This window comes from Neoarius graeffei, chromosome 27 (genome assembly GCF_027579695.1).
Source record: "Neoarius graeffei isolate fNeoGra1 chromosome 27, fNeoGra1.pri, whole genome shotgun sequence".
NCBI lineage: Eukaryota > Metazoa > Chordata > Actinopteri > Siluriformes > Ariidae > Neoarius > Neoarius graeffei.
In genome coordinates this window covers 16,177,263-16,203,419 of record NC_083595.1, presented here as the reverse complement: position 1 = coordinate 16,203,419, position 26,157 = coordinate 16,177,263, and the positions used below count along the sequence as shown (strand labels likewise).

The 26,157-nt window shown below is 42.7% G+C and overlaps 1 protein-coding gene across 1 annotated transcript in view; it reads left to right on the top strand.

Moving 5' to 3' along the window:
* LOC132874991 (X-linked retinitis pigmentosa GTPase regulator-like) overlaps positions 1-26,157 on the top strand; it is a 105,141-nt gene that overhangs the window by 33,655 nt on the left and 45,329 nt on the right. The window contains exons 6-9 of the mRNA XM_060911541.1: positions 17,429-17,587; positions 18,858-19,007; positions 19,971-20,129; positions 20,448-20,603. Of these exons, the coding sequence (XP_060767524.1) occupies positions 17,429-17,587; positions 18,858-19,007; positions 19,971-20,129; positions 20,448-20,603 (624 nt within the window). The remainder of the gene's footprint in view (positions 1-17,428; positions 17,588-18,857; positions 19,008-19,970; positions 20,130-20,447; positions 20,604-26,157) is intronic.

The following is a 26,157-nucleotide window of genomic DNA, read 5'->3' as shown; positions in this document are numbered from 1 at the left end:
GCAAGGAGGGCATTAATCAGAGATGCAACAAAGATAACACTGAAGGAGCTGCAGAGATCCACAGCGGAGATGGGAGTATCTGTCCATAGGATCACTTTAAACCATACGCTCCACAGAGTGGGGCTTTATGGAAGAGTGGCCAGAAAAAAAATCATAGCTTAAAAAAAAAAATCACTTTTGGAGTTTGCCCACCAGCATGTGGCAGACTCTCCAAACACATAGAAGATGATTCTCTGGTCAAATGAGACAAAAATTTAACTTTTTGGCCATCATGGGAAATGTCATGTGTGGTGCAAACCCAACACCCTGAGAACACCATCCTTACAGTGAAGCATGGTGGTGGCAACATCATGCTATGGGGATGTTTTTTCATCTGCAGGGACAGGAAAGCTGGTCAGAACTGAAGGAAAGATGGATGGCGCCAAATGCAGGGCAATTCTGGAGGAAAACCTGTTTGAGGTCAGCCAGGGGTTTGAGACTGGGATGAAGGTTCATGGTCTAGCAGGACAATGACCCTAAACATACTGCTAAAGCTACACTGGAGCAGTTTAAAGGGAAACATTTTAAATGTCCTTGAATGGCCTCATGAAAGCCCAAACCTTAACCCAATTGAGAATCTGTGGCATAACTTGACGATTTCTGTACACCAATTAGGGGTCGACCGATAATCGGCCTGGCCGATGTATCGGGCCGATATTCTGCATTTTTAGGGTTATCGGTATCGGCCATAATTTCCACCGATATGCCGATAACATGCCTTTTTGCAGCCATTTCGTTCCTAACGCGACTGTCACTGCACGTCCTTTCCTGCACTCGCCTCTCTGAGTTCAAGAACACGGTCCCACCCACCACAACATCTGATTTGTTTGGCACAAGAGATATAGCCAATCAACACGTGTAGCTAAACTCTGTGAACTGTTTCAAGGCGGCCGTACGGGCACTCGGGCAGGAGCGGCACAAGGGATACAGCCAATCAACACGCGTAGCTAAACGCTGTGAACTGTTTCAAGGTGGCCGTATGGGCACTCGGGCAGAAGCAGATCCCACTTCAAGGTAAGGACACGCTGCTTTTGCCGCAATAAGTCATAAACACACAAGTTGCAAAAGCACATCATTATATGTTTACATTCTTCATCTACTACTCGTTAAAATTGTCCATTTGCATCTGTGTAGCCAGGCAAACTTAGCTTACGGAAGGAAGCACTTGAATTAGCCTACAACCAACTAGTCTCGCTGAAACTACATGTAATGTTGTCCATAGTAAGCAGTCCCCAGCATAACGTAGGCTGCAGTCATTTTTAAATCCCCGTATGGAAACGTTGTGAATGTGTCAGTAGTTCTACTCGAACAGTAGAATGACAGCCATACAGAGAGGTGGTCAAGGGAAGACCAAATAAAACGTAGTGTTTGTGTTCTGTAGGCTAGCGCAAGCCTACTGGCTATTTGTTATGGTGATGAGTAAACTTCATGACGTGACTCGTGCTCAAAAAGCGCATTGCACTTGTATATGTTAGGTAACTTTATAAAGCGCTATTTGAACACTTAAACAAGCCAGGTGTGATATGGTGCTAGTCGGCTATGTAATACTGTAGGGAGTTTGTCAGGACGCTTGTTGTGGGCTCAGTAATTAATTGTGTCGTGGATGTTCACTTGCTTGGATAAACGGTAATGAACGAAATACATCAATTAAACTCTTGACTTAAATGTTCTTATGCTACTTCACATTGCGCTGTAATGCACTCCACTCGTATTTATAATTCTTGCGCCTCACTCCAACTTCCGTTCTCTGAACAGACTCTTAAAGGAGCAGCCGCTCCTTTTAACCAGAGCTTTTAACACTCCGTTCTCACTTTCTCTATCCTGGCCGTTCTCATCTACATTAGAATGTAGATGGTTACTTGTTAAGTTGTTACATAATAGGGAGTGATAGCCTACTTTGTTTGATTTTACTTTTTAAAAAATGCTGCAGGCAGCTCCCTACACTTGATTTGTTATTTAAAAACTACTTGAAGTTGGTAAGTCTTACTTAGTTCTTAGTGTAAAAGAATCCAGAGTGCATTTTCATTTATTTTCCACTGAAAATGTTGAGTTGTAATATAGTAGGGAGTGATTTATTTTTTTTATTGGTGAATATTTATTTTATTATTATTTTATTTCTCATTTTATTCTAACTAATGTTTGACTTTATTGTACAAATGCTGCTGGCATCTCCCTGCACAAAATTTCATGTTCAATTTTACAATTAAACATGCATTTCATGGATATGAAGGTCTGTGTCAGTGTGTGCTATGTTTAATTTCATGTGAATTATAATGTTTACATTTATCGGTTGCACATATCGGTTATCGGCATCCCAATTCCATAATAATTGGTATCGGTATCGGCCCTGAAAAAAACATATCGGTCGATCCCTAACACCAATGCAATCCATTTAACTTGAAGGAGTTGGAGCAGTTTTGCCTTGAGGAATGGGCAAAAATCCCAGTGGCTAGATGTGCTAAGCTAATAGAGACATACCCCAAGAGACTTGCAGCTGTAATTGCAGCAAAAGGTGGCCCTATGATATTCATGATATTCACGGAAACGTGGCTACACAGCAAGATACCCGACAATGCTATCCAGCTAGTCGGGCGGCACACTCTCCGAGCATATAGATCAGCTGACGGCTCCGGTAAGACAAGAGGCGGTGGATTGTGTATTTATGTCAACAAGGCTTGGTGCACAGACTCTGTCATTGTTGAAAGCCACTGCTCAGCGAACCTAGAGTTTCTCTTGGTTAAATGTAGACCTTTTTATTTGCCGAGAGAGTTTACATCTATCATTACAGCTGCATATATACCCCCAGATGCCGATGGCAAACGAGCAATGTCTGAACTCCACACAGCCATCAGTAAACAACAAACTGCACACCTGGAGGCTGTATTCATCGTAGCTGGCGATTTCAACCACACCAATCTAAAGACTGTACTTCCCAAATTTAATCAGCATGTCTCATGCTATACCAGAGACAACAAAACCTTGGATCATGTGTATACCAATATACCTGGAGCCTACAAGGTTACCCCCCTTCCCCACCTCGGACAGTCTGACCATCTCTCTTTGTTCCTCACCCCCACCTATTCACCACTCATCAAACGTGTGAAACCAACTGTGAAGACCATTAAGGTATGGCCAGCGGGGGTAGATTCAGTACTCCAGGACAGGTTTAATGACACAGATTGGAGTGTGTTTGCCTCCCAGGCTACCTGTGGCTCCCAGATAGACATTGACTCTTACACTTGCGCAGTAGTGGAGCATATCAACTCCACTATTGACAGTGTTACCACAGAAAAACAGATCACCACATACCCCAATCAGAAGCCTTGGATGAACAGGGAAGTGCGGCTCCTGCTGAAAGCACGTAACAACGCGTTCAGATCGGGAGATGCACTCGCCTACACTACATCCAGAGCAGAACTGAAGAGGGGCATCAAGAAGGCCAAGCATGAATACAAGCTCAAGGTGGAGGAACACTTTACGAACAACGACCCCCGGCGCATGTGGAAGGGCATCCAGGCCATCACGGATTACAAGAATAGCAACACCTCATCAGCCACCATAGCTGTGTCCTTCCTAAACGAGCTCAATGACTTCTATGCCCGTTTCGATAAGGACAACAAAGAAAAGGCCATAAAGTTCACACCCTCTGTCAACCCTCAGCTACTCATTCTCTCACACACAGACGTCCAAAACGCACTGAGTTGCATCAACGCACGCAAGGCTGCGGGCCCTGATGGTATTCCAGGACGTGTGCTCAGAGCTTGTGCTGAGCAGCTTTCAGGAGTATTCACGGACATCTTCAACCTGTCCCTGGCCCAAGCAGTAGTACCGGCGTGCTTTAAATCAACATCCATTGTGCCAGTGTCGAAACACTCCTCCCCAAAGTGCCTAAATGACTACCGCCCAGTGGCACTTACTCCTATAGTGATGAAGTGCTTCGAATGACTGGTCCTGGCACACCTCAAAGACTGTCTGCCGCCCACACTCGACCCACACCAATATGCCTACTGCAGTAACAGGAGTACAGAGGATGCAGTCTCCACAGCGCTGCACTGTGTGTACTCACATCTGGATAATAAAAACACTTATGCAAGAATGCTGTTTGTGGACTTCAGCTCAGCATTCAACACTGTCATCCCCGCCAAGCTAATCACAAAACTCACAGACCTTGGAATCAGCACCTCCATCTGCAACTGGATCATGGACTTTCTGACCAACAGACAGCATGTTAGGTCAGACCACATCACATCTTCCACCCTCACACTCAGCACAGGAACTCCGCAAGGATGTGTGTTGAGCCTCTTCATCTACTCTCTTTTCACCCACGACTGCAGACCTATGTATGGATCCAACTCATCATAAAGTTTGCAGACGACACCACCAGCGCTCGAAACTAACGGTGTCCCGACGTCCCGGGGACCATAAAAAATGTCATCGGGACACAAAATTATCATATCTGGGACCAATGCCGGGGTGGCCCTATATTTAGCCGGGACCATCCCCGGCCCAAACCATCAATGGTGGCCTGCTTGGAGCATGGGGAAAATAATTTTCACTAATTTTGGTCACTGATCTTATTCTTGCATTAATCATCAATTCAACTGCACTCTGCATTTTCACATGGCAGCCCAGACGCCGACAGCATCGCAGCAGATTAAATAGGCACTACCAAATAAGGAAATTCTCCCCTCCCCTCTATTGCAGTTGGTTTGGTCCAAGACTCCTCCTCTGTATTGCGGGGAACTTAAACAACATTGGCACGAAACAGCGCGCGTCAGTGATGGAGGGCAGAAAGAGGCCAGGTGGAACCGAAAGGGCGAAGCTTAAAAAAAAGGAAGGAGGTGGCAGCAAAATGTGCCAAATTGACAGATATGTTCTCAAGACCAGCTGGTAGGTTACGAAAGATATGGAGTATGATAACCCTGTTTGTCGATTTTATCAGTCTATGCTAGGCCTATAATGTGTCGATAGTTTGCGATGTCAATTCATCTTTTTGATGTCATGTGAAACCTCGCAATTTACACGGTATAGATGTGGTGTATGTCTTAATTCTAAGAAGAACCGGACATTGCTTTACATCCCAGTTATTAACAATTTTAGATGAACAGGTCCCAAATGTGCTGTTGCGCGTTATTTCCTCATCCAGCCTATTTCATTTCGCTGTCACACCATGCATTTCCACAGGCGTGCGCACATTGTGGTTATGAACACATAGGCCTAGAAGTCATATTTGATGTTAAATAATTGTTGTTAAATATATAACTTAGAAGAGGTGTATGCGTATGCCAATATTCTAAGCAGAATCAAACACTTGCTTTAGCCTACATTTCATTTAACCATTTTTGAGTTGCCTAATGCGCCCTCACGCTTTATCTGCTGGTTGCTGAGTACCCAGCATTGTTGATTTGCCATTATTTTCGAGGCGTATGCGGCATGTAATGCACAAGCATTGGTTCAAATGCACGCGAGATGGGTGCTTTCGTTATTTTAAGACTATGTGACTAAAAATGTCTTGTGTAATTCGTCTTAAATAACGCGAAACAATCAGCCATACTCGCTGCTTTGCTATTTGGAGTGGCAGTCAGCTGGATTTCGCCCCCGTCGTAAAAGTTCATTCCCACACCCGGGCCGAAGATGCCGATTTCTGAAGATGCATGTCCTTTGGATGTGTTTTCAAATATTTTCACTAAGGAACTTTGGGACATGTTGGTGACACAGATAAATGTACACTGAGTGCAGAATTATTAGGCAAGTTGTATTTTTGAGGATTAGTTTTATTATTGAACAACAACTATGTTCTCAATCAACCAAAAAGACTCATAAATATCAAAGCTGAATATGTATGGAAGTTAGAGTGGGGCGTTTTTAGTTTTGGCCATTTTAGGAGAATATGTATGTGTTCAGGTAACTTTCACTGTGCAGAATTATTAGGCAACTTAATAAAAAACAAATATGTAGCCATTTCACTTATTTATTTTCACCAGGTACACTGATATGACAACTCCAGATTTGCAAATAAACATATCTGACATTCAAACACAAAACAAAAACAAATCAGTGACCAATATAGCCACCCTTCTTCATGAGGACACTCAAAAGCCTTCCATCCATAGATTGTCAATTTCTTTATCTGTTCACGACCAACATTGTGTGCAGCAGCAACCACGGCCTCCCAGATGCTGTTCAGAGAGGTGTACTGTTTTCCCTCTTTGTAGACCTCACGTTTTATAATGGACCACAGGTTCTCTATGGGGTTTAGGTCAGGTGAACAAGGGGGCCATGTCATTATTTTTTCACCTTTCAGACCTTTACTGGCTACCCACGCAGTGGAGTATTTGGATGCATGAGATGGAGCATTATCCTGCATGAAAATCATGTTCTTCTTGAAAGATGCTGACTTTTTCCTATACCACTGTTTGAAGAAGGTTTCTTCCAGGAACTGGCAGTAGGTCTGGGAGTCGAGTTTGAGTCCATCCTCAACTCGAAAAGGTCCAACAAGCTCGTCTTTGATGATACCAGCCCATAGCAGTACTCCACCTCCACCTTGCTGGCATCTGAGTCGGAGTGGAGCTCTGTGCCCATTACTGATCCAGCCACAGGCCCATCCATCTGGCCCATGAAGAGTCACTCTCATCTCATCAGACCACAGCACCTTAGAAAAATCAGTCTTAAGATATTTCTTGGCCCAGTCTTGACGTTTTATCTTGTGTGCCTTACTCAGTGGTGGTCGTTTTTCAGCCTTCCTTACCTTGGCCATGTCCCTCAGTATTGCACACCTTGTACTCTTTGACACTCCAGGAATGTTGCAACTCTGGAATATGGCAGAACTGGATGCTAATGGCTGCTTGTTAGCTTCACGCTTGATTTTCCGCAGATCATGTGCAGTTATTTTGCGCCTTTTTTTTCCACACGCTTCTTTCGACCCTGTTGACTATTTGCAATGAAACGCTTGATTGTTCGGTGATCACGTTTCAACATCTTCGCAATTTCAAGAGTGCTGCATCCATTTGCAAGACATCTCACAATTTTAGACTTTTCAAAGTCTGTCAGATCTCTCTTCTGACCCATTTTGCCAGAGGAAAAGAGGTTGCCTAATAATTATGCACACCTGATATAGGGTGTTGATGTCATTAGACCACACCCCCTCTCATTACACAGATGCACAGCACCTGATATACTTAATTGGTAGTAGGCTTTCAAGCCTAAACAGCTTGGAGTGGGACAATATGCATTAAAAGGATGTTGTGGTCAAAATACTCACTTGCCTAATAATTCTGCACTCAGTGTATATGCGGATTAGACACGCGGCCACACACCATCCAATTTTAAGTGGAGCCCCGTCTCATACTAGATGAAATCGTTCGTCGGTCTCTGCATTACGTTTGTGGTCATTAAACTGCCGCGTAATGGAAGTTTTATTAACCCTAAAGTAATGCAGAGAATGACGAACAACATACATTGTCACTACCTGAATTTAACCAAATAAAAAGCATTGTGAAAGAACAGTTATTTGTTTTATCTTTTTTAATGTACTCAAATTCCTCCTCCATTTCAAAGTGGCCTGAATGTGAATTAAACTCCCGGACTGAAAACAGGGCCCACTCCGGCCCTGTCTGGGACAATCCCGGGACAATGGAAAGCTCAGGCTGCACTCTGTGAATGAATGATTTGCCTTGAGGCGACAAGCCAGTGGCTCTCTGAGAGGGAGCAGCCCCTCCCTCCTGTGTGTGTGTGTGTGTGTGTGTGTGTGTGTGTGAGAGAGCAAGCAGCCCTTCCCCCACCCACGCGCTGCGCTGAGAGACACAGAAAGGGCAGTAATTGCTCAGAGTGCTCCCTCCAAACAACGGGGATTTACACGAAAAATGAAGGATATATTCACAAAATTCTTTTACATTGAGTGCCACAAGGCTCTTCTGAACACGGTGATGTAATTTTTTTGTCTGTAGTGTAAAAATTGAGGTCACTAGAGCGAGTTAAAAACGAGTTTTTGCATGAGAAGGCTGAAAGTGAGGAGAGGACAGGCGCTCAGCCCCATAGACTGCCATTATAAACGTGGCTGCGCTGTGACTGCAAAATCAGAAAAGTCACTGTAAATAATGTAAATGATTTCTATGACTAAAGGTTACAATAAAAAAAAACTTGCATTACATTGCTTTGTTTGCACTTATATGATATGACACTTTTATCCAAAGTGACTTTACAGTTTTTTAGTGTTACAGTCCCTGTAGCAATGTTGGGGTAGGTGCCTTGCTCAAGGGCATTTCATCCATTGATGGTATGGCTGATGGCTTTCAAAACATCTCTGAATGGGGCAACAGGTATATTACATAAAAATGGATAACGGTCATGGTGAAAATGATAAGTTGGCCTTATATATGCCAACAGATATTCAAGGTATAAGTAGATGAAATGAACATAAAAGGGGTCTTATTTTCAACTAAAGTGTACTGCAGATGTAGTGAGTTGAAACATTTTCTGAATGAGCTAGTTGGCCCCTTTAAATAAACGGGTATCTATTCATACAGTGAGATTGCCAAAGTTTAGTAAACTGAAAATGCAATAACTAATTTTGAAGTAGATGTATAGGACATGTGTCACTTGTGTTTTGTGACTTATTGTAAAAATGATATAAAGGGTTCAAAATCGCATAGTTACAAATATGATAGTAACTTCATATGATAATATGCAATGCTATGGCTCTCCCCTTCCATCCTTGGAATCACTACATCACAAAAGAACAGTATGCAGAGCCCACAAAATTGTCTCAGACCCCACTCACCCTGCACACTATGCATTTCAGCTTCTGCCCTCTGGAAGGCGCTACAGGTCAATTGCCACCAAAACAACACGCTTTAAAAATAGTTTTATCCCTACTGCCATACAACTTCTGAACTCTTGCAGATAAACATTGATCATGGACTGAAAATTGTTTGATGTTGGAATTGTCTGTGTCTATCTGTATGTATGATATCCATGTTGTCTTAGGTTGTGTCCCTAGTCTTTGTTATATGTTGGAACCTGTACCATGCCATACTGAAAACAAATTCCACCTGCTTGCGGTGTGGTCATTAAAGAATTATCTGTCTGTCTGTCTGTCTGTCTGTCTGTCTGTCTGTCTGTCTGTCTGTCTATCTATCTATCTATCTATCTATCTATCTATCTAATATTAACCACTGGTTATTTCAGAGAGGAAAAAAATGGGGACACTATTGCTTCCATTCGGGACAATACAACACAGAATTTGGGACCACTGGGGGGGGGACAAAGAAAAAAAGTTAATTTTGAGCCCTGGACACCACAGTGATTGGATTAATCAGCAACAACGACGAGTCGGCGTACAGGTCAAAGGTTAAACACCTTGCTGCTTGGTGTGCGGACAACAACCTGCTCCTTAAGACCAGCAAAACAAAAGAAATCATCGTGGACTTCAGGAAGGAGAAGGGAGGCACCCACACCCCCCTCCACATCAATGGCATGGAGGTGGAATGTGTCTCCAGCTTCAAATTCCTGGGGACCCACATCTCAGAGAACCTGATCTGGTCTACCAACACCTCCCACCTCATCAAGAAGGCCCATCAGCGTCTCTTCTTCCTAAGAACACTGAAGAGAAACCACCTGTCTGCTGTCATCCTGGGCAACTTCTACTGCTGCGCAGTAGAGAGTATCCTGACTAACTGTGTTACAGTGTGGTATGGAAACTGCTCTGCTGCTGACCGCAAAGCACTCCAGAGGGTGGTGAAAACTGCCCAACGCATTATAGGTGCTCCACTTCCGGATATTGAGGGAGTCTACAAAAAGAGATGCGTGCGCCAGGCACGTAGCATCCTCAGAGACTCTTCCCACCCAGCCAACAGACTCTTTCAGCTCCTCCCGTCCAGGAGGCGATTCAGGAGTCTGCAGACCAAAACAAGCAGATACAGGAACAGCTTCTTCCCCACAGCTGTCACCCTACTGAACTCTGACAGCAGATGATCCCACACCTGTATTCTACCTGTATTGACTGTTGTTGCACTTGATAACTGCACATCTGGTTCTATAGCTGTACGTATTCATCAATATTCATATTCATCAATATTCTCTACTGTTGGATCTATTTACACAGCCAGTCTTGCATACGTGTGTGTGTATATATGTATATGCTTACATCCACACTTGAGATTAGGTGTGCATGTATAGGTGTATATATGTATGTATGTATGTATGTATATGTGTATATTCGAAATGCCTATTTAACTCCTATTGTTTGTATATTCACTAAACATCCGTATTGCAAGTTAGTTCTTCAGTATATAGCCTTAAGAATAATTATAACCACCTTTTTTTTTTTTATAGCCCTACCTGTACATACTTCTCCCATAACTTTTGTACATATACTGCACAGATGTATATGTGTATATTCTGTATGCCTATTCAACTCATTCTTTTATATTCACAAGACCTCTGCATAGCAAGTTAGTTACTTCTGTATATAGCCTTAGGATAATTATAATTATAACCACCCTTTTTTATAGCCCTACCTGTAATTACTTCTCCCTTAACTACTGTACATATACTGCACAGAACTATTGAACATCCTATTTATTTATCTGTACATTCTCTACAAACTATAACCATCTCATTTGCACTAGCTGTACATAACTGCATTCATCTATACATATTGCTTATCTGCACATACTATATTTATTTGTATTATACTGCATTTCTGCTATTTACACTTCTGATTAGATGCTAACTGCATTTCGTTACCCTGTATTTATACTGAGTAATGACAAAGTTGAATCTAATCTATAAAGTATTGACTTTTTTTTTTTTTTGGGGGGGGGGGATACCTGTGCACACTCCAGATTTCTGTTTTTTCATCTTAATTATTGGTTGTGTTGCAATAAAAATAAATAAATAAATCACCTTTTAAAGTGGTAGACATGTTGTGTAAATCAAATGGTGCTAACCCCCAAAAAATCAATTTTAATTCCAGCTTGTAATGTAACAAAACAGGACAAACACCAAGGGGGATGAATACTTTTGCAAGGCACTGTATAATCTCTGGCGTGTTCTGGGTTCCTCCCAGTTGGATGTACCCGGGAAACCTCCAAAGGAAGGCACCCAGGAGGCATCCTAACTACCTCAGCTGACTCCTTTTGACATGAAGGAGCAGCGGTTCTACTCCGAGCTCCCTCTGGATATCTGAGCTCCTCACCCTATCTCTAAGGGTGAGTCCAGCCACCCTATGGAGAAAGCTCATTTCAGCCGCTTGTATCTGTGATCTCATCCTTTCGGTCACTACCCAAAGCTCATGACCATAGGTGAGGGTTGGAACGTAGACTGACTGGTAAATCAAAAGCTTTGCCTTTTGGCTCAGCTCCCTCTTCACCATGACAATCCACTACAATGTATGCATTACTGCTGACACTGCCCCAATCTACCTATCCATCTCATGCTCCATTTTACCATCACTTGTGAACAAGACCTCAAGATACTTGAACACCTTCACATGGGGCAAAAACTCACTCCCAACCTGGAGGGAGCACACCACCATTTTCGGCAGAGAACCATGGCCTCCGACTCGGAGGTGATGACTCTCATCCAAGCTGCTTCACTCTTTGCTACAAACCATCCCAGTGCATGCTGAAGGTCACACTCTGAAGAAGTCAACAGAACCACATCATCTGCAAAGAGCAGAGATGCAATTCTGATGATCCCATACCGGACACCGTCCTCACCCCGGCTGCGCCTTGAGATCCCATCCATGAATATCACAAACAGGATTGACGACCAGGGGCAGCCTTGGCGGAGTCCAACACCCACTGGAAATGTCTTTGACTTTGTGCCGAGAATACAGGCACAGCTCACACTTTGTTTGTACAAAAACTGGATGGCATACTCCCACAGTGCCCTCCACAAAAGCCTCCAGGGGACATGGTTGTAAGCCTTTTCCAAATCTACAAAAGGCATGTAGACTGGCTGGTCCACTGTTCCATGGCCAGGATGGAATCCACATTGCTCCTCCTGAATCTGAGGTTCAACAATCGGTCGGAGCCTCCTTTCTAGCACCCTGGAATAAACTTTCCTGGGGAGGCTGAGCAGTGTGATACCCCTGTAATTGGAGCACACTCTCCAGTCCCCCTTTTTAAAAAGAGGGAACCACTGCCTTGGTTTGCCACTCCACAGGCACTGTACCTGACCTCCATGCAACAATGAAGAGGCATGTCAGCCAAGACAGCCCAACAATGTCCAGAGCCTTCAGCATCTCAGGGCAAATCTCTTCCATTCCTGGCACCTTGCCACTGAGGAGCTTCTTGACTACCTGGGTGACTTCAGAGATATGGGTGAAGCATCCCCTGAGTCCTCAGACTCCACCTCCTCCATGGAGGACGGGTTCAGGAATTGCTCAAAGTGCTCCTTCCACCACCCAACAATATTCCCAGTTCAGGTCAGCAGTTCTCCTCCCTGGCTGTGCACAGCCTGAGGCAAGCCCTGCTTACCCTTCCTGAGTTGCTGAATAGTTTGTCATAACTGCCTTGAGGCCAACCAAAAGTCCTTCTCCATGGCCTCCCTGAACTCCTCCCACACCTGGATTTTTGCTTCAGCAACTGCCAAAGCTGCAGCCCTTCTGGTCTCCCAGTACCTGCCTGCTGCCTCGAGGGATCCCTGGGCCAACTAAGCCCAAAAGGCCTCCCCCCCCCCAGATTTACGGCTTCCTTCACCACCAGTGTCCACCAGCAGGTTCTTAGGTTTCCGCCACAACAGGCACCGATGGCTTCCAGCCACAGCTCCTACCAGCCGCCTCTGCGATGGAGGCTTTGAACATGGTCCATTTGGATTCCATGTCCCCAACGTCCCCTGGGATGCACAAAAAGCTCTTCTGGAAGTGGAAGAGCAGAACAGAAGACTCTGCCAGACATTCCCAGTTCACCCTAACTACACGCTTGGGTTTGCCAGGTCTGTCCAGCAGCATCCCTCACCAGCTGATCCAACTCACCACCAGGTGGTGATTGACTGACAGGTCTGCTCCTCTTTTCACCCGAGTGTGCAAGACATATGGCTGCAGATCTGATGATACGACTACAGTCGATCATCAATCTTTGGCCTAAGGTGTTCTGGTACCAGGTACACTTGTGAATCACCTTATGCTCGAGCATGGTGCTTGTTATGGCCAATCCATGACGAGCTCAGAAGTCCAACAATAAAGCACCGCTCGGGTTTAGATCAGGCAGGCCGTTCCTCCCAGTCACCCTCCTGCAGGTTTCTCCATCATTGCCCACATGAGCGTTGAAGTCCCCCAGGGGAACTATGGAGTCCCCAGGCAGCACTCCTGCCAGGACACCACTCCAAGAAGGCTGAATAGTCTGCACTGCAGTTTGGTGCTTAAGTACAAACAACAGTCAGAGATTTCCTCTCAGTAACTTGTAGTCGCATAGAGGCGGCCCTCTTGTTCTCCAAGGAGAACTCCAACACAGTGGTGCTCAGCCGGGGGCTCGAGTATTCCCACACCCGCCCGACACCTCTCACCCTGGGCAACTCCGAAAAAGGAGTGAGTCCAACTCCTCTCCAGGAGTTTGGTTCCAGAACTGGTGCTATGCGTGGAGGCGAGCAGAAGCCTTTATTTGTCACACGTACACTCAAGCACAGACTTAAACACACAGTGAAATTTAATCTCTGCATTTAACCCATCTGAAGCAGTGAACACACACTTTTTTTTTTAATATATATATATATATATATATATATATATACACACACACACACACAACCCCGATTCCAAAAAAGTTGGGACAAAGTACAAATCGTAAATGAGTGATTCCACGCTTATGGGTACTGAAATGGGGACATGAACTTATTCACCTAAAACCATTTCTTTTTTTACCATCAGGTCACAAAACATGTAATCTTTAATGAATTATATGTTAAAAGATAACTTTTTAATTTTCTGAGATGTAATAAAAACATATTTATATGCCAAAGTCAAGCCTATGAGTTCCAAAATGATGTCTGTTACATTACTTCTGTTACGATTGTCCATCTCGCGTCTGTTACAAATTAATTACAATCTAGCTATATACCATGTTAATCTTATTGAAAGAATGTGTATGTTTATTCTACTACACGTTTTTATTAATTATATTTGCTAAAACATCACCTTCCTATGTTTCAAAAAGTAATTCTACATTGTTAAAATTGAGAATATATATGTCCACAACACTTCTGTTACGTTCTGACTTTGGCATATAAATATGTTTTTATTACATCTCAGAAAATTAAAGTTATCTTTTAACATATCATTCATTAAAGATTACATGTTTTGTGACCTGATGGTAAAAAAAGAAATGGTTTTAGGTGAATTTTTAAAAATAAGTTCATGTCCCCATTTCAGTACCCATAAGCGTGGAATCACTCAAATAAAAACGGAATGCAATAATTTACAAATCTCAAAAACTGATATTGTATTCACAATAGAACATAGACAACATATCAAATGTCGAAATTGAGACATTTTGAAATTTCATGCCAAATATTGGCTCATTTGAAATTTCATGACAGCAACACATCTCAAAAAAGTTGGGACATGGGCAATAAGAGGTTGGAAAAGTTAAAGTTACAAAAAAGGAACAGCTGGAGGACCAAATTGCAACTCATTAGGTCAATTGGCAATAGGTCATTAACATGACTGGGGTATAAAAAGAGCATCTTGGAGTGGCAGCGGCTCTCAGAAGTAAAGATGGGAAGAGGATCACCAATCCCCCTAATTCTGCACCGACAAATAGTGGAGCAGTATCAGAAAGGAGTTCGACAGTGTAAAATTGCAGAGTTTGAACATATCATCATCTACAGTGCATAATATCATCAAAAGATTCAGAGAATCTGGAAGAATCTCTGTGCGTAAGGGTTAAGGCTGGAAAACCATACTGGGTGCCCGTGATCTTCGGGCCCTTAGACGGCACTGCATCACGTACAGGCATGCTTCTGTATTGGAAATCACAAAATGGGCTCAGGAATATTTCCAGAGAACATTATCTGTGAACACAATTCACCGTGCCATCCGCCGTTGCCAGCTAAAACTCTATAGTTCAAAGAAGAAGCCGTATCTAAACATGATCCAGAAGCGCAGACATCTTCTCTGGGCCAAGGCTCATTTAAAATGGACTGTGGCAAAATGGAAAACTGTTCTGTGGTCAGACGAATCAAAATTTGAAGTTCTTTATGGAAATCAGGGACGCCGTGTCATTCAGACTAAAGAGGAGAAGGACCACCTGAGTTATCAGCGCTCAGTTCAGAAGCCTGCATCTCTGATGGTATGGGGTTGCATTAGTGCATGTGGCATGGGCAGCTTACAAATCTGGAAAGACACCATCAATGCTGAAAGGTATATCCAGGTTCTAGAGCAACATATACTCCTATCCAGACGACGTCTCTTTCAGGGAAGACCTTGCATTTTCCAACATGACAATGCCAAACCACATACTGCATCAATTACAGCATCATGGCTGTGTAGAAGAAGGGTCCGGGTACTGAACTGGCCAGCCTGCAGTCCAGATCTTTCACCCATAGAAAACATTTGGTGCATCATAAAACGGAAGATATGACAAAAAAGACCTAAGACAGTTGAGCAACTAGAATCCTACATTAGACAAGAATGGGTTAACATTCCTATCCCTAAACTTGAGCAACTTGTCTCCTCAGTCCCCAGACGTTTACAGACTATTGTAAAGAGAAAAGGGGATGTCTCACAGTGGTAAACATGGCCTTGTCCCAACTTTTTTGAGATGTGTTGTTGTCATGAAATTTAAAATCACCTATTTTTTCTTTTTAAATGATACATTTTCTCAGTTTAAACATTTGATATGTCATCTATGTTCTATTCTGAATAAAATATGGAATTTTGAAACGTCCACATCATTGCATTCTGTTTTTATTTGAGTGATTCCACGCTTATGGGTACTGAAATGGGGACATGAACTTATTTTTAAAAATTCACCTAAAACCATTTCTTTTTTTTACCATCAGGTCACAAAACATGTAATCTTTAATGAATGATGTGTTAAAAGATAACTTTAATTTTCTGAGATGTAATAAAAACATTTATATGCCAAAGTCAGAATGTAACAGAAGTGTTGTGGACATATATATTCTCAATTTTAACAATGTAGAATTACTTTTTGAAACATAGGAAGGTGATGTTTTAGCAAATATAATTAATAAACATGTGTAGTAGAATAAACATACACATTCTTTCAATAAGATTAACATGGTATATAGCTAGATTGTAATTAATTTGTAACAGACACGAGATGGACAATCGTAACAGAAGTAATGTAACAGACATCATTTTGGAACTCATAGGCTTGACTTTGGCATATAAATATGTTTTTATTACATCTCAGAAAATTAAAAAGTTATCTTTTAACATATAATTCATTAAAGATTACATGTTTTGTGACCTGATGGTAAAAAAAGAAATGGTTTTAGGTGAATAAGTTCATGTCCCCATTTCAGTACCCATAAGCGTGGAATCACTCATTTACGATTTGTACTTTGTCCCAACTTTTTTGGAATCGGGGTTGTATATCCATATCACACACAAGTGAGCAATCAGCACACATGCATACCCAGAACAGTGGGCAGCTATGCTACAGTGCTCGGGGAGCAATTGTGGGTTAGGTGCCTTGCTCAAGGGCACTTCAGCCCAACCTCAGGCCATGGCTGCCCCATCTTAACCTAACCACATGCCTTTGAACTGTGGGGGAAACTGGAGCATCCAGAGAAAACCCACGCAGACACAGGGAGAACATGCAAACTTCACACAGAAAGGCCCCCATCGGCCACTGGGCTTGAACCCAGAACCCTCTTGCTGTGAGAGGCGACAATGCTCACCACTACACCACTGTGCCACCCCACTAGCAGTGGGGTGGCACCGCCTCCTGCACAAGCTCCGGTTCCTTCCCCACCGGAGAGGTGACGTTCCATATCCCAATAATGAATCTGTACTGCCGAGGATCAGAACGCCCAGGTTCCTGCCTTTTGCTTGCCACCCGGCTCAGAATGCACCTGACCCTGGTGCCTATCCTTGTAGATGAGCCCACATGGCAGCAGCTCCATGTAATTTCTTCAGTGGCCGGCAAGCTCCCCTCCCAAGTCTGGCTCCAGGAGGAGGCCCTGGTTTCCCACTCCTGGGTGAGATGCTGTAGCTCCTTCTTTGCCATTTCATTAGGGTCTATGATGATGAAATAAACTGTCTCATCAATATACATTCACTGTCCAGTTTATTAGAAACACCTGTAGACGTACATATCCATGTGGTTATCTAATCGGTAAACAGATTGACGAAAAACTCCGCAAATACAGTATTGTTTCAGAGGAGAGGGTGTGACTGTAATCCTCTTTGTGTCTGCAGCATGCAGTAACCTGTACGCAGCAGGTGGGAATAATGAAGGCCAGCTCGGTCTTGGAGACTTTGAGGAAAGAACTTCATTCCAGCTGGTGGGATTCTTCACCAAACATGGACCAATCAAGATGCTTGCAGCTGGCTCCAACATCTCGGCTGCTATTACGCGTAAGAGATTTAACTCCTGAAGTCTTCTGACTAATGTAGTGATACATGACATGCTAATAAACTGTGGTGTAAATAGTCTCGTATGTCAAACCCAAGTCATCTCATTTTCACACACCATCAAGTCCAAAGGCCCCTAAACTGCCAGTAAAGCTGACTCCAAGTAAAGTAGTTGGAGTAAAAGAAGCCACTATTGACCTAGTTTAACATTTTTCATTTTTAATAAATGAAATATTTTAGTTAAACTTCATATCTTAGCCAAATATCTTCTTGTGTTGAAAATATTTTTACTCATTCGCTTTGCTCTCTCGTGAGGCTGAGAGAGAAAGCTGGCCCAAACTCAGTTTGGAGGCTGCCACAAACTCCAGTTGCTAGCACTGTGAGACAAACTTCATATCTTCGTGCAACCGTGTAACGTCTTCTCTCTCTCTCTCTCTCTCTCTCTCTCTCTCTCTCTCTCTCTGTGTATGTGTGGGCATGCGTGTATAAGAGCTTTCATGACCAACAATATAACAACTCCTCTTAAATATGTTCATTTATTGGAGTTTATCCAAAGTGTGCATTCTAAATGCTCAACCACATTGAACATGTCCCTTACATGAACACATGAACGCTACAATTCATTACCAAAGTAAAATCTAGTTCAGGTTATAACTTTATAATGGTACTGAACTGAAATGAACTTCATTGGGATTATTTCTCATGAATCTACCCAAAATATCCCATAATATTGAAGTAGGGGGCAATTTGGCTCAAGTGAACAGTAAGTCTCCGAAATTGCTCACATTTTCCTTTAAACCAGACAAGTCTTACTACATACAACTTCAACAAGCAGCTGTGCAGTGGAGGTTTCCTGGAAATGTCCTGATTTTAATTACACTGATTCAATGACACACTGTAGTGTTTTTCCTATACCCAACACACCTCATTCAATTATTCAGCTATTTAAGAGCCCTTCCTGAGTTGAAGAGTGCATATTAGAACAATGAAAACACTAAAATGTGCAGGACAGGAGGTTCTCCAGGATTAACCAGTTAAAAGATTCATCAAGAATATAAAACACCAATTCTTGGTCAGTGCATACTTGCATATGTGCTGTTTCATAATGTTAATGTTTTTTTTTGTTTGTTTGTTTTTGTTTGTTTTATTCTAAAGAATTCTTCTCATTCATCTTCAATAAGTGTATTTCCTATACCTGGTGATACTCCAATTATTTTGTATGAGGTTTATTAAAAGCTTTCAAAATTCTGTTGATTTTATTCTTTTCCTTTAGAGGACGGGAAGCTGTATGTGTGGGGTGATAACTCAGAAGGACAGATTGGTTTAGGAAAGGAGGAAGGGACTTCCACTCCACGTGAACTTTATGTAGGGAGACAGGTGGTGTGGATTTCCTGTGGTTACTACCACTCTGCTTTTGTAACAGGTAAACTCACCTTAGTGTACTTGTTATGACTTGATGACAAGCAAAAATATTTAATTTTTTTTTATATACTTGATGCTAATAGAGATGCAGCAGCTAGTTTCTAGCAGTTTTCCAACTTACTTTATCTATTACTAGAGACATTTATTAAAAATTATACCATAATTCTGTTGACTGGTCAGAAGGCATTTCCTGTCAAATCACAGGTTAATATTAATTTGCTCATTCTAATTTGTTATTGTTTCTATATTAACAGCTCATTCATAGGGGTTCAGTGGGCGTGTCACATAATTCACAACTAATAATAAATGCATTAAAAATGTGTCATTTATATAAGAAAGTTTTGGAAGAAAGTGGATGTTTTCTGAAAGGAGATTTTTATTTAAAATTAATAGAAACAATCTCAGTGAGCAACATGACAAATTGCATTTTTTTTTGTCTGAATTTTGTCTTTGAGATAAATAACCCCTTCAGACATAATGTGTACAATTGTACACATGAAGTTCCATAGCATTTTACCTGGTGTCTGAAAGGGATAAAGAAAGGCTGGTGAGGGAATTACTATTTATAGTTGTTATAACAATGGTGATGACAGGAACTAACTTTTTTTTTTTTTCTGCTGGACATTCCACAGTGTAAACAATTAAAATGTATGATATAGCATGGAGTTCATTATTAAAATATTGTAATTCTCAGCAATTTGCTGTGGTAACAATTCCCAAATTGAGTGAATTTTACAATATTGTGTTGTGTTTTTATTTCTTACTTAATATTTGTGGAAATAGTACTAGTCAAGCTTTTCACCATTAATTCCATCTCTGTGACCCATGATCCATTACTGCTAACATTATTTCACTGGCCTTCAATGGCTTTTGGTGCACAACATAATGCATCATTAACTTGAATGAATGAAATTTACAGGTCATACTGCAGCTTGTTGCCAAGTAACAGTTTTGTGTGTTCCAGAGAATGGGGCATTATTCACCTTTGGAGAGAGAGATGGTGGGAAGCTGGGATTGTCCGCAGCCCAGATGCCCAACCACAAAGTGCCTCAGAAAGTGGAGGGCATCTGTGAACGGGTGCTGCAGGTGGCATGTGGGGGAGGCCACACACTGGCACTCACAGGTACTACAACTGTACTGATGCAAAAAGTGACGCTGTGAAGAAATGACAGTGGCAAGCAGCCCTTTTTCTCGAGCTGTGCCTAAAATGTGCTTCATTTACAGATGTAGTATGTGTAATCATCTCGAACAGACCATACACAGATGTAACACTGGTTCCTGACAGCTATTGCTGCATTCTAGTGAACGTCATCTCTGTTATGTGAACACCATCGTTTTTTAATTAGCACCTGTCTGACTCACTTTCTGTGTACTGTTATTCATTGTACTCTGTACTTTTTGCTGGTCCCTGATATGTTTGTGTGTCTGTGATTTGACTCAGAGAAATACCTGTATTCCTTTGGCCTGGGACAGTTTGGTCAGCTGGGTCATGGCACCTTCATCTTCGAGTCCCGTTTGCCAAGAGTGGTGGAACATTTCCGCAAGGGAAGAGTAAAGCGCATAGCATGTGGAGAAAATCACAGTGCTGTTCTAACAGGTACTGCAAAGGCTCTGTCATTTACCAGTTTATAACCTTTGCTTGTCTACAAAGCTATATTGTGTTATATACATTCTTTAATTTTATTTTTGCCATTAGTATTTTTCTATGTTTTTACCTTCAGGTAAGTTATTATCTGTTTTACAACTTGTGTCCACAATATTAATGCACTCATTTTAATGCAGCCAGTCCACATAATCAAGCACTTTATAATAAACACTGTGGTAGCGTCTCTTGAAAGTGGCAGGCAAAACACAGAGACACAGAGATGGTGGTTAACAACCCTCAGTGGGGCTCTTTCTTTATTTCCAAGGTGCAGGAAAGGGCATCTCTCCTGTATCTTGGAGGTGAGGAGGAAATGACCGGGAGGCTGGTTTAGTCAATATTGTACTGTGGGGGGTCTTTCTTTGAGGTGGCAGTGCTGTGGTCAGGCAAGGGCCATTTGAAGAAGCACAGGCTTCTCCCAGAGTCTGTATGTATGTGAGCACCCATCTGCATTGCCACCACTCAACGTTGCACCTGGAATGAGAATTCCTGCAATATGAGAAACCACCAGGTTAAACATGAATTAGTATCTTTTTAGATTTTGCTATCCAGTGGGGCATGATCTATGACCAGGGTAAAAGATCTGCCTGAGAGGTAGTACTTCAACTCCTCAGTGGCCCACTTTATGACCAGGACTTCTAATTCTGTGGCAACATAGCATGACTATTTGGGGGTCAGAAAGGAGGCACTGAAGGAAGAAATTAGGCCAGAGTCTTCTGCAGTATCCCACCAACTCTAAGAAGGCAAATGCCTGTTGCTTGGACATGCAGTGCCTTGCAAAAGTATTCATCCCCCTTAGTGTTTATCCTATTTTGTCACATTACAAGCTGGAATTAAAATGGATTTTGGGGGGGTTAGCACCATTTGATTTACACAACATGCCTACCACCTTTAAAGGTGCACATTGTTTTTGTACTGTGACACAAACAATAATTAAGATGAAAAAAACAGAAATCTGGAGTGTGCATAGGTATTCACCCCTCTCAAAGTCAATCCTTTGTAGAGCCACCTTTTGCTACAATTACAGCTGCAAGGCTCTTGGGGTATGTCTCTATTAGCTTAGCACATCTAGCCACTGGGATTTTTGCCCATTCCTCAAGGCAAAACTACTCCAACTCCTTAAAGTTAGGTGGGTTGTGTTGGTGTACAGCAGTCTTCAAGTTATGCCACAGATTCTCAATTGGATTGAGGTCTGGGCTTTGATTAGGCCATTCCAAGACATTTTAAATGTTTACCTTTTAAACCCACTCCAGTGTCACTTTAGCAGTATGTTTAGGGTCATTGTCCTGCTGGACCATGAACCTTCATCCCGGTCTCAAACCTCTGGCTGACTCAAACAGGTTTTCCTCCAGAATTGCCCTGCATTTAGTGCATCCATCTTTCCTTCAGTCCTGACCAACTTTCCTGTCCTTGCAGATGAAAAACATCCCCACAGCATGATGCTGCCACCACCATGCTTCATTGTAGGAATGGTGTTCTCAGGGTGTTGGGTTTGCACCATACATGGCATTTCCCATGATGGCCAAAAAGTTCAATTTTTGTCTCATTTGACCAGAGAATCATCTTCCATGTGTTTGGGGAGTCTGCCACATGCTGTTGGGCAAACTCCAAACATGTTTTCTTCAGCAATGGCTTTTTTTCTGGCCACTCTTCCATAAAGCCCCACTCTGTGGGGTGTACGGCTTAAAGTGGTCCTATGGACAGATATTCCCATCTCAGCTGTGGATCATTGCAGCTCCTTCAGTGTCATCTTTGGTGTCTTTGTTGCATCTCTGATTAATGCCCTCCTTGTCCGGTCTGTGAGTTTTGGTGGGCAGCCTTCTCTTGTCAGGTTTGTAGTGGTGCCATGTTCTTTCCATTTTGCTATAATGGATTTAATGTTGCTCCCTGGGATATTCAAAGTTTGGGATATTTTTTATAACCCAACCCTGATCTATACTTCTCCACAACTTTGTCTCTGACCTGTTTGGAGGCTCCTTGGTTTTCATGTTGCTTGCTTAGTAGTGTAGCAGAATTAGGGTCCTTCCAGAACAGGTTGATTTATACAGACATCATGTGACAGATCATGTGACACTTTGATTGCACACAGGTGGAGCTTAATCAACTAATTATGTGACTTATGAAGTGAATTGGTTGGACCAGCTCTTATTTAGGGGTTTCATACAAAAGGGGGTGAATACCTATGCACACTCCAGATTTCTATTTTTTCATCTTATTGTTTGTGTCACAATAAAACAACAATGTGCACCTTTAAAGTGGTAGGCATGTTGTGTAAATCAAATGGTGCTAACCCCCAAAAATCCATTTTACTTCCAGCTTGTAATGTGACAAAACGGGACAAATACCAAGGGGGATGAATACTTTTGCAAGGCACTGTAGGTCATGGATATCTTTTGACTGCCTCCATTTTCTTTTCCTGAGTTTTCAACAGCCCCTAGCTAATACAGTAGCCCAGGTATTCAGTCATCCCCATAGTGGGTACTTTAGTGGGTTCGCCATTAGTCCTGCCCTTTAGAGTTTGCATTTTAAATTGTTCTCTGATGTCTAAATAGAAGGTATGTGACTTTGGATGAGGAAAATGCCTAGATGCAGTTTTACACACCCATTTATGATCATGTGACACTTGATCTATGATTTGGTCCGAGAGTGAAACAGCTGTATTTCCTTTTTTGTTGGGGTCAATGATCTGTTGATGAGCTCTGATCTGATTGGCTGATTTGCAGCATGAAAGCTCACACAGGCATCATGATGGCCATGGTTGCCAGATATTTTTTGATATATCTCCCTCAAGTCGTCATTTAAGTATCTTTCACCATAAAGCAACTCTCAAAGCAATCTGAACTTCCAGCAAACTCATGCTCACAACAGAAATTTGTGCAGTCTAAGTGTTATTAGAAATTGCCCAAACTTTATTCATATCGATCTGGCCATGGCTCACAGTAACATCTAAATACTGCGTTAGAATGGACTCCCTAAGCAAATGAACTAGTTAGCTTTGGAATTGTCTTGATGTTGATGAATAAATTGATAATTTAGAGATTTACTTGACAAAAGATATTGACAAAGGTGCATCTTGTATTGTAGATTTATAACAGCACAGCTATTTCTTTGATCTGATTCAGCCATCAAAAAGTAGATAAAATCACACAGCATAGATACAGGTTCTAGTTGTGATGCTAAAAAGTTGGAATAGCACCTCTCTTCAAACACCGAGTTAATCCTGCTCAATATTGTCCAAAGTCTGAGAAACTGTCTGGAGTGAAATGTGTGGCGGCATGTCCAGATAACAGCAACTCTGTGCTCTCCATGTGGATGCTGTTTAAAATATTTACTGCACTTATCTTTTAGTATCTTTTAGTCGAGTGTAGTGGAGTTCTGGCAGCTCCCCCCTCAATCCCAGCTACATCAGCTTACTGTAGCTGATCTCAAGCCTACATCAGCTGTCAGCTCAGCTGGTTCCCTTCTAAGCATTCTATTGGCAAATCTCTCGTAGAGCACCTTATTTAATCTGCTTTAGCCTGTCTACCTTTGCTGCTTCCTCTGCAAGCCATTTTGCAAGCGAGAACCATTTCTATTCGCTGGAGCACTCATTTGACATGTAGCTTCTGCTCCCAGGATTAATGAATGAAAACTGAAAAGAAGGGTGGCTATATTGGTCACTGAATATTTGTTAATTTTGTGTTATTTGTTATGCTTGCTCTAAAAATTAAAATAAACAAGTGAGATGGAAAACTTTAGCTTTTTTATTTAGTTGCATAGTAATTCTGACACTAAATGTTGCCTAATAATTGTGCAGGTCAGTAACGCGATAGAACGCCACTTCCAGTCAGACTACATACATGGCCGATCTGAACTACAACACCCAAGAACCACAGCACCCTTTATTGCCTGTCTATTAATTACACCTGTCACTCATTTCCTGGTTAATCAGCCCACGCTATATAAACACCTCTCCCACACTCACTCAATGCAAAGTATTGTTCAGGGTCTTGCCTGTCATACCAAGCCTTGTTATTCTGCCTGCCTTATTGTGTTCTCGACCCTCGTTATTGTCTCATTCTCATTACTCTTTAGTATAGTCCTTATTACTCAGTCTGCTGATCGATCGACCCCTGCCTGTCCCTTGACTTCGATTTCGTCTCACGTTTTGGATTTGTTTGAACATCTCACTCTGGATGCTCTCATTGATCTCGCCATTCGGGTAGACCATCTGCTATCCAGCTGCCCATCCCTCCGGGAGGAAACCAAGCCTGCCATGACCTCTGATTATCCCTCTCCCATGGAAGATTCTTGTGCTCACCTGAAATGCTCTGAATGAGATCAAAGAAAGAAGGAGGGCTAGTGCTTCTATTGCAAGAGCTCCAGTCACCCTATCATCCAGTGTCCAGTCTGCCCACCACACACCAGCTCTGAGGAGACTAAGGCTGATTTGGTAAGTCCCAAGAGATCACTAGGAGCTTGATCTTTTCAAGCTTCCAGTATTACTTAAACTGTCTTCCTCTACCCACGTGCTGTCGGCTTTTATCGACTCTGGACAGAGGGAATCTTCTTCACCAGCTCCGTCATCCATAGGTTCAATCTTCCCACAAACTCGCTGCAGAGCCCACTCAGCATCCGGTCCATTGATGGAGGCCCCATAGGAGAGGGCCTCGTCACCTCCCAGACTGTTCCTGTGCATATTCAGGTGGGAGCTCTTCACTCTGAACAAATCTCACTCCTCATCACAGCTACCAAGCATCACGATATCATCCTGGGCTATCCGTGGCTACAGCTTCATGACCCACTCATCTCTTGGCAGAACAAGGAGATTCTCCAGTGGTCCCTGACATGTTTCCAGGACTGCCTCCAACGTCCTTAGTTAAATCTTTCCTCTACCTCTGTAGAGTCCTCACCCTGACTCCCTGGAAGGGCTCCCTGCATGCTACCTGGACCTAGGGGAGGTCTTCAGCAAGGGCAAAGCATGCGGCCTACCCCCACATTGTCCATACGATTGTGCCATCGACCTCCTGCCTGGTACTTCTCCCCCCATGCAGCCGGAATTACTCTTTGTCCCAGAACAAACAAGCTGCTATGGAAGAGTGCATACAGGAGGCCCTCAAGCAGGGATACATATGCCCGTCCATTTCACCAGCATCAGCAGGATTCTTTTTCATGGAGAAGGGGAGGGGCAGACTTTGTCCATGTATTGACTGACTTTGGAGGACTCAATCAGATATCAGTGAAATACCCATGTCCACTTCCACTTGTACCCTCCACATTGGAACAGCTCTGCAGCGCCACAATCTTCTCCAAGCTTGGCCTACATAGTGCTTACAACCTGGTACGCATCCATGAGGACGATGAGTGGAAGACTGCCTTCAGTATCAGTGCTGGCCATTTTGAGTACCGGGTCATGCCTTATGGTCTGTCTTCGGTGCCAAATGTGTTCCAGTGCCTCATTAATGGCGTGCAGTGAGACGTGTTTGGGAGGTATGTCATAGCTTACATTGATGACATCCTGATCTACTCC